Source organism: Mustela putorius, unplaced genomic scaffold (assembly GCF_011764305.1).
Source record: "Mustela putorius furo isolate JIRA1106 unplaced genomic scaffold, ASM1176430v1.1 tig00003942_pilon_pilon_pilon, whole genome shotgun sequence".
Taxonomy (NCBI): domain Eukaryota; kingdom Metazoa; phylum Chordata; class Mammalia; order Carnivora; family Mustelidae; genus Mustela; species Mustela putorius.
In genome coordinates this window covers 14896141-14905611 of record NW_025422087.1, presented here as the reverse complement: position 1 = coordinate 14905611, position 9471 = coordinate 14896141, and the positions used below count along the sequence as shown (strand labels likewise).

At 46.1% G+C, this 9471-nt stretch overlaps 1 protein-coding gene across 1 annotated transcript; it reads right to left on the bottom strand.

Annotated features, from left to right (window-relative positions):
- Positions 1 to 612: 612 nt before the first annotated feature.
- LOC101686884 (histone H3.3A) lies at positions 613 to 9252 on the bottom strand. The gene is made up of 4 exons (XM_045069566.1): positions 9111 to 9252; positions 7426 to 7576; positions 6044 to 6197; positions 613 to 1268 (listed from the first exon to the last, which is right to left on the bottom strand). Exons 2-4 carry the CDS (start codon positions 7551 to 7553, stop codon positions 1140 to 1142), a joined length of 411 nt encoding a protein of 136 aa, XP_044925501.1. The 5' UTR covers positions 7554 to 7576; positions 9111 to 9252; the 3' UTR covers positions 613 to 1139.
- Between the last annotated feature and the right edge of the window lie 219 nt (positions 9253 to 9471).

Sequence of the window (9471 nt, the reverse complement as noted above, 5' to 3'; positions counted from 1 at the left end):
CTGCTTGATCAGTAACTTCCGGGTTAATACACAGCATCTTCGAAGAGCCACATCCCCAATGCACTAATTTTTGAGTTTAAAACTTATTGTTACATTTGCATTTAAACTGCCATTGAACATTCAAAGTTTAATAGTATAGTCATGTTTATAAATGTACCTTCACTAGTTACTTAGATTGGACTATTTCCACAGGATACTTCTGTTGGCCGGCTAGTTTCGGGAATTACTGGTTTAGGAAAGAACATACCGAAAGAGTTGAGATCTGGTTTTCACAAACAGATTTACTCTGCAAATTTTATTTTTCTAAGCTCTTACTTCTAAGTGTTCTCTGCATCCAGCGTGGGGCTTGAACTCATGACCCCAAGATCAAGAGTGCCATGCTCTTCCAACTGAGCCAGCCAGGGGCCCCCAGTCTCTGCCGATTTTCAATCAGGAGGAAAGCCAGGAGCTCCGGGTCCCTTCCCACGCAAAACTTCTTTCTGCATCTCGTCAACAGCCTTGTCTCACACAGAAGGTGACGAAACACCTGATGATACTAAACTGACTTTTAATATGGAAATTTCAAGTGGCTTAACTCTACGGCCAAGGTGGATAATAAAGACCAAAAGCAGGTATAGTTTAATGTATTTTAATAGCAAACTTACAGGAACAGCACAGAAGACAGACAACATTAAAAACATGTACTTGCATGTAGGACAACTCAGTTAGAAAAGTATAGCGAATGGATGGATCTACTGTATGATAAAAATGCTACAAACACCATTTAGTTGCCGTCAATAAGAAATTTACTTGTTTTAAAAAAATCCAAATGCTGGCATTGTCCAGAAAAATTTAACAGGTTTATTTATAATTGTTATAAAGTTGAACTGCTGAAACGTGTTCACTGAAACATTTTGACTTGCATTAATGCTTTATATGTCCCCGCATTTATATTAAAAATTCACACACAAATGAAAATGGAAAAACTGCCAATACCTGATTTCTGTCCCCTAGTTTTCCACTTGCAATCATATACTTAGGTACCTTTTGACCCCATGGAAAAAAAATATCTAACATTCAGAACTACCAATAACAGGAAGAAGAGAATTTTTTTTTTTTTTTTTTTTTAAAGAATGAAATGTTTTCCATCATGTGGATTCTTAAGCACGTTCTCCACGTATGCGGCGCGCTAGCTGGATGTCTTTTGGCATAATTGTGACACGTTTGGCATGGATAGCACACAGGTTGGTGTCTTCAAAGAGGCCCACCAGATAGGCCTCACTTGCCTCCTGCGAAGGAACGAGAAGAAATTAACACCGTTAGACCAACAGTTAAGATGTGTCTGCATCAGTTAAAATGATGAGGTCTCTGAACCCTCTGAAAACCTTCTTCAGGTGACGTGGCCCGTGTTACTGATGCTTCCATGTAAACAGTCTTGCAGCTCTGTCCCGATGTTGATGAATGGAGAAAAGCTCAAGTTTAGAAATCTTTATCCAACTACACCGAAGTCAAATGATTTGATTACTAAGAAAGTTTAGACTTTTCTAATGTTTAACATGTGATTTCTATAAACTGAAAGGTCTTAAGGAGATCCAACTTAACCCAAGAAATCCCATTTAAACATAAAAATCCTCTCCTTGTCCTTTCAGTGATAAAGGAAATCCTGTATCCAATCCAAAGTAATAGTCCTTCCTCTTCACCAGTGCCCTCCTTATTCTGAACCCCAGCCACACTCCAGTATCCACCTGACCCCTGCCTTGCCAATAATCCATTACAGCTGACCACTGGCTCCCATACATGGTCTCCATCTACCTTTCCCCTTTTATACTCAGAGTTTGATCCCACGAGGACTATGGGTCCCAGAACATACTATATCTGTGTCTCGCTGGCAGATTTTGACATATTTGGCCTAGATGTGCCCCCTCCCAGGTGTACCTTCCTCTGTGCACCCCAATCTTGACCCTCTAGTTTTTCCCAGTACACTTAAGGATTCCTCAAAGGCACTCTCTTATCTCTACCAGTGCTCACCGGGTGCGTGCCATAGGAACTATTCCCAGACATTTGGCATGGGAAGAGAAAAAGAGGAGCTTCTACCTGTAATTAACTCTTAACTGTTTGTCTACCTTCCAGCTGCGTGGACGGGGAAGCGTCCTTCAGCTGAGGCTGTAATATCTGCTTACTCATTCTGGAACAAGGCCTGTTGTCACCAACCCTGGGCATCAACCCTGCGGTGCTAGTGGACGCCGAGCACGAAATGAGCTTATTTGGCCCTGTCTCCTCCTCCATAGGAAGTTATTTCTCTGTTCAAGATTCTCAGGAAAAGGGGTGTGTGTCTGGGTAGCTCAGTGGGTTAAACCCTCTGCCTTCCGCTCAGGTCATGATCCCAGGGTCCTGAGATCGAGCCCCACATTGTGCTCTCTGCTCAGCAGGGAGAGCCTGCTTCCCTTCCCCTCTCTCTGCCTACTTGTGATCTCTGTCAAACAAACAAATAAAATCTTGAAGAAAAAAAAAAAAAAAAAAAAAGATACTCAGGAAAAAACAGGTTTTTATATTTCTGATTTTTGTCCTAATAAGAATTTTCCATTGTGGCATCTTGAGGCCATGATAAACTACAACGGCACACACCAACTACTTGAGCAATTGAGGCCTCCTGTGCTACACAATACACAAGCTATGTAGATGGAAACGGCCAGACTGGCTTTTCACAAACATCTGATTTTGCAACAAAACTCCTGAGATTTGCTTTTTTGCTGTTATGCCTTTCTTCTATAAAAATGTTTGATCCAAATTTTACCACCTCTACGTGTTTTTCTACTGCAATTCGTTAAGGAGTTCAAATCTTATTTACCCATTAAAGCCTAGCTCAAGACTTCCGTGAGGGTAGCCATGAACTCCTAATTCCTTAGTACTCCTGGGCCTCGTATACCAGCCACCTTTTTTTTTTTAAAAAGCTTATTTATTTATTTATTTGACACACACATACACACACAGAGAATATCACAAGTAGGCAGAGAGAGGAAGGGAAGCAGGCTCCCTGCTGAGCAGAAAGCCATGCTGCCAAAGGCAGAGCCTTTAACCCACTTAGCCACCCAGGTGCCCCCACCAGCCATCTTTTAATGTAAGTTACTTAACAATCTCATGATGGTCAACAAATACTTACTTATTTTAAAAAATCCAACCCTAATTAAGTTTGCAACCTTTATGTAATGTAAACATTCCAAAGAATGTGTTAACAGCCAAAGACCTCATCTGGGGATTCGTTCTTCGGATGTTTTAAGAAACAAGTACAAAGTCTGGAAAACACAGCATCCTATTGACTGCTCTAACAGGTTCACAACGCACGTCAGGTACCAGAATGATGTTCCTCAGGAAAGATACCAGTTTAAGTCTGTTCCCCCCAGTATCACTGCACGATGACCCGCATCTGGAATGCTCTTGCAAATGTAGCACTATGAGGCACTACATGGACATGTCAGCAATAGGCCCTGCGATTCTGAGAGCACTGCAGAGTGCTAGGATCTAGATGCCCTGCTACTAGTCCAATGAGGCCCACGGCAGCCTGGGGCTCCCACCGCAGTCTTAGAACCTGGCTACTGCTGGTCTTACAGGCCTGTGTCTGCTCAGCTCTGGGCCAAGTACTGCATACTGACAGGGGACTGGACCATGACCTCACTTCCAATTCTGTCACACAGGCCCTAAGGTCTCCTAAACATTAGGGCTGTAATGGGAATTAAAGACCGCCCTGTAAATTTACAGCCCAACAAACACCATTTTCGGATAATAGCAAAAGAAAAAACATCTTACACTGCAAGGAAAGGCTCATTTACAGCATCCTGAGTAAAGTCAAGGTTCCTCCACCATTTCAAAACACCGAGATCTGTATTTCTAACACAAGGATACCTTAGTCCAAACTCTCAGACGTTAAAGGCAAAAGTTGAACTTTAAGTCCATCAACTCCTGAGTATCTTGCGGCAGAGGCAGACTGATTCCCCCACCCTGCGCCTGCACCACTGCCCCTCTCATTTAGCTTTGTCAGGCAAGTTGTCAACTGTGTGATTCTGAAGCCAGAAACACAAACCTCTGGCATTTTGTTTTCACCACTCTCTTCTATTACTTTATTTCCATTAGCAAATTCTTCATCTCCATGTCTTTAAGAAACCTGAAGTGTGGGACGCCTGGGTGGCTCAGTTGGTTAAACAGCTGCCTTCGGCTCAGGTCATGATCCCAGTGTCTTGGGATCGAGTCCCACATCGGGCTCCTTGCTGGGTGGGGAGCCTGCTTCTCCCTCTGCCTCTGCCGCCACTCCGCCTGCCTGTGCTCGATTGCTCTCTCACAAATAAATAAGATATTAAAAACAAACAAACAAACAACCCCCCCCAAAAACCTGAAGTGTATGTATAATAAACACATGCACAAAAAACTAAAAAGTTCCTCTTTCCAGTAAAGACCTAACTGATAAGAGTACCAGAGGCAAACATTTTGCTTAAAACCAACACAACCACACCCCTTAGTCCAGGGATAATGGAAGTTTACACATGAATTAAAAAGACATAGTCTTCTACCCAGATTGTTTAGTCATTTCAATTTACCAGGCACCACCACTGACAGGTAAACTCAGACATGTGGGACTCCCAAGGATAACATGTTCTTGAAGTGGACCCCCCGCTAACTAGAAAACAGGACTAGCAACTCTTTATCAAATGCTTGTCACGCTCAGTGATGTCTCTAGTTAAAAACAGAGTGGCTAAAATATAATTTGCAATTGTAGTAATCCATGAGACCTTAAGATAATCAGAATATAAAAACAGAAAAAGAAAATAGTTTTAAGTCACAACACTGGAAGGTTTTAGTAGTTTGAAATGTCAGTAATTTCCATTCATTGAGAATCTAATGGATGCTCACTCCTGGAATCCACCAATCAAATGAAGCCCAGACTAACCATAGAAACAGCTCAACCAATTGCCTTTCGGTAGAGAATCCACCTATCGAATCTTCCTCACATATAAAGCAAAACCTCGGCCCAGCAACAGCAGCCTTGAAAATCCTCCAATGGAGTCCACGTAGATGGTGGACCCTCCCCACCAGAGCTTCTGATCCACGTCTGTGGGGCCTAGCAATTGGCATTTTTAACCACCCCCAACCCCATGCTCTGCTGGAGGTGGCAGTCTTACCACACTTTGAGGTTCACTCATCTAAAGAAGGCCAAACACTATAAAATAGGTTACACTTTCCCAACTGATTTAATTACACCCTTACGCCTAATCAAGTATCTTCCTTGTGGGCATTTCACGTTTTAATCTTGGCACAAAACACAAGTATTTCAGATATATAACCACCTCTAAAACTCTATTTCTCAGAGTTCTGATCCCCTGGTGCTAATATTAAACTCAACAGCTTCCCATTGAAGTGGAAATCCGTAATCCTCTCTAGCTAACTACAAGTCCAGAAATCCCTGTCCCTTAACAGGCACAGCGTCATCTTGAAGCACACCTTTTCTTACGATCAGTCATCTAGTCCTAACTACCCGGTGCTGCTTCTACCTCAATCCTTGATTCTTTAGTCCGACCTGCTCCCCTGCCCAGACACTCTGTGGTCTCTGCTTGCACCTGCTTCTTCAGAGCCAGTAAGACATTCATTCTCCACCCTTTTGCAGTGGTCACTCTTTAAGGCTGATCAAAGCACAGACCTCTAGTCCCACGTCTTCAGAATGTCCTGAAGCACCCACAGACGAAAAGAGTTATTTTCCACTTTCAGCATTGTTCTCGAGGCAACGTTTAAAATTTTAAAATGGTATATAGGCATGCACACTAGGCTGTGGCATCAAATGGGCTCAAATTAGGACTCTGTGACCCAAGTAGGTTCAAATGACATTTCTGTGTTCAAGGTCTGTATATGACCTTGAGCAACGTAACTTTTCTGACATCTCAAGGGTGATGTGAAGGTATCATCCATCTTACAGGCTTGTGACAACAGAATTCCATCAGCACATATGAAGATTCAGAAATGTTCTCGGTACCCAGCAGGGCAACCACCTCTAAAGCACCTTTCCCACCCGCCATTTTACCTGCAAAGCACCAATAGCTGCACTCTGGAAGCGCAGGTCTGTTTTGAAGTCCTGAGCAATTTCTCGCACCAGACGCTGGAAAGGAAGTTTGCGGATCAGAAGTTCAGTGGACTTCTGATAACGTCTAATTTCACGGAGTGCCACAGTACCAGGCCTTCAAACAAAACAATAAAAAACCCACGTTAAAAAAATAGTTACCAACTATATAAAAAACCTAAAAGGATAAGTGGTTAGCTTTAAAGAAATGCAGTCATTTTCCAAAAAATAAACCACCCATTTTCTGTTCTTTAGTTTCTGTGTAAAATCTCACTGATCAATCGGTGATGTAACTCTTCAAGCCTTTAAGAGTAATGACAATACCTTTAAAGCAAAAAGCATGGTATTAAAGTGGAGTCTTGGCAGGGAGTTTATTCAAGTCCCGTTCATCAACTTCGTCTATAACACAGACGTGGCAGTAACTTCTGTTATTACTTGGGAGGGTGTTAGGACACTAATAAAAAGTCCCAGTTCAGACTCTTCTCAACTTGGTACAGAACTCCTCCCACCTACACCCTCGACTCTTCTAAAAGACCTACCAACGCCACACAATGAGCCTCATTTAAAATACTTGTCTATTTAAATTTGATTCCCCAGAGTACGTTTGACTACTGCTCATCCCTCAGGAATGACTCCATTTGAACATTCACAGCTGTGCAGTACATCTTCACATGAAGACGTTTTGTTCTTTTACTAAGTAACTGTCGACAAAAAATGTACCTCAAGTCTGACTTACTTTCTTCCATCGAATGAGCTTTTATTTTGGAATAACTATAAAATCATTTGCAGAGGCTAACTACGGACAACTTCTGCCCTCTAATGGCAGATGCCCTTAACAACACTGCTCGGGGTAGTTCAAAACCCACTGTGCTAGCAGAAGGAAATAAACCAATTCAACTAAATGAGGGGTGACAACTTTACTCAAACAAGACATGCCCCATCTTGGTTACTGGTGAAATAAGTTAGTATTAAAATGTGTCATTATACCAAAAGGGACAATGTCTACAGAAATATAGAAATGTATTTTAAAAATACTTTACTCTATAAAAAATATATATTATTAACATAAGAAACTAAAGAAAATGTTACTCTACCCCATAAACTTTATTAGTGATTCAGTAAGTTTCCTCTGGGCAGTTTCAAAATGAAACGTTCCAATAAAACCCAACACTAAATTTTATATGTATATATTTTTCAAGGATTAGTAAATTTTCAAAATAGGAAAGAAACGGGATTCCCTGAAGCAAAAATCCTGCTCATCCTACATCTTTTGCGTCTATTATATAAATACTGCTTCCTTGGACAGACTTTGTCCCACTAGTTCCTTTTTTTTTTTTTTAAAGTACCTGTAACGATGAGGTTTCTTCACCCCTCCGGTAGAGGGCGCACTCTTGCGAGCGGCTTTTGTAGCCAGTTGCTTCCTTGGAGCTTTACCCCCGGTCGATTTGCGGGCAGTTTGCTTTGTACGAGCCATGGTACAGAAACCTCCTTACTTACCTACCAGCATTAAAAAACAAACATCATGTATGCAGCTACCAAACGTCCGAGTTCTCCTGCCATTATCATCACCCCCCCCGAAAATCTGGAAATTATGACCGGTACAAAAAAAAAAAAACAAAACCCCAAAACAAAAACCCAAAAAACAAAAAACCAACCAACCAACCAAAAAAAACGAACAACCCCCCCCCCACACACAAAAACAATGTCCGTAATGTTATATAATTCGAAAGGGTGCTGATTACGTCTACCACCCAAATAGGACTTCTTGAAACAAAACTAGTACTAGACGATTGTTAGCATTAACGCCAGTCATCTCTCAAAATGCCAAATCTGAGCGACAAACGGCAAAACAAAAAGATCCCTCACAGCCTCTGCTTCAATTTCTTTAATTAAAGCAGAAATTAGGAATGTCTGTAAACATCCGATCCCCGAACAAGTCAAAACGAAGCCACAAACCACAGAAAGGTCGAGTCAAATTTCAGTTTTTTGAAAAGGGGGGCTTTTAGCCCCCCCGCGCCTGCCCCCCCAGTGCGCCCGGCAGCGCGCAGATCTCCGCAAATACCGGCCAACAGCCCCAGGGTCGCGTCTCTACAGCTCTCGAGGGCCGACAGGGCCGAGAGCGCCCACGGACGACCGTCCACAAAGCCCGGTCCCCGCGTCCGGCCCGCGGGGGCTCCGCGGCGACGTCCCCCGAGTGCCCGTAGCGGGGCTGGCAGCAGCGCTCGGGCCCCCGGCTGGGCCGCTCGGCCCGCGGAAACTTTCGGGCCCGGCCCCCGGCCCGGCTCCCAGACCCGAGCCAAATGCAAACAATCGCGCCGCCGACCCGCCGCCTCCCCGAACGCCCCACACACCGAAACGCTCCAAAATGCCCCGATCCCCTGCCACGTGCCGCCCTCCAAAATGCAAAAGTTTTTTTGCATTTCAAATGCATCAAGTTTCCGCTTCTCCAAAAAAGGCGAGAAAAATGTCCCTTGGCGAAAAACGCTCCCCCGGCCATGAAACGGGGAAGAGAGAAACGGGGGAGAAAAATATGGTCGGTGACCAGAGAAGAGAGACAAGATGGTGAAGCTCAGCAACAACTGTGGGGAGGCAGCGAAAAGCGAGTTACCCCGGGGTGGGAAGCGGCGGCGATTTCCAGCCTTTTCCCGCCCGAAAACCGCGGCCCGGGACCCGGGGGTGGCAGTTAAGGGGCCCGCGCGGGTCGTGGTGAGGGTCTGGGGTCCCGGGAAGGGGCGGCTTGCGGGATTTCGCCGAAGAAAGGGGAGCCCGGGGCGCGGGGAGGAGGGCGAGCGGCTCGGCGCCGCGGCGGCGGCTGCTGTTGGGCTGAGGCGGCGAGAGACGGGGGAGAGCCGCCGCCGCCGCCGCCTCGGGCCGAGGGAAACTCGCTCCTCACCGACGTTTCGGGGCCAAAAAGTTTGCGGGCCGAGCCCGGAGGGGCCGCGAGGCCGTCCCCGCAGCGCCGGGGTTCGGCCCCGTGGCGGGCGGCGAGCGGGGCTCGGTCCCGGGAAGGCGGGCGGCCGGGAAAACTTACCCCCCTTCTCCTTCGGCTGGAGCTCGGCGAGCGAGAGGCGGCGCTGGCGTTGGCGAGCGACGGCGGCGCGGCGGCGGCTGCGAACACAATTGAAAGATGGCTGACACCGAGGCTAGCCCCCAACACACGCCGCCCCGCCCCCGCGCCGCGCGCCAGCCAATCACACACAATGGAGGGAAGGCTCGGCCCCGCCCCCGGCCCCCGCTTGCGCCCCGCCTCCGCCCCTCCCCCCGCGCGCCCGTTCGCTGGCGCGCGCTCGCCCCTCCCCCGCGCGCCGCCCGCTCCCTCCCCCCGGCCGCCTCGCGCCGAGTGTGTACAAACACAAAAGACGTGCCGGAGGGCCGCCTGCTCTCGCCTCGAC

What these genes read in the sequence shown, in the direction of transcription:
- LOC101686884 (XM_045069566.1), bottom strand. Translation starts at nt 7,553, where the DNA reads ATGGCTCGTACAAAGCAAACTGCCCGCAAATCGACCGGGGGTAAAGCT. An exon ending in AAGAAACCTCATCGTTACAG is followed by an intron (nt 6,198 to 7,425) that starts GTACTTTAAAAA and finishes TTTTGTTTGAAG; the next exon opens with GCCTGGTACTGTGGCACTCC. An exon ending in CAGCTATTGGTGCTTTGCAG is followed by an intron (nt 1,269 to 6,043) that starts GTAAAATGGCGG and finishes GTTCCTTCGCAG; the next exon opens with GAGGCAAGTGAGGCCTATCT.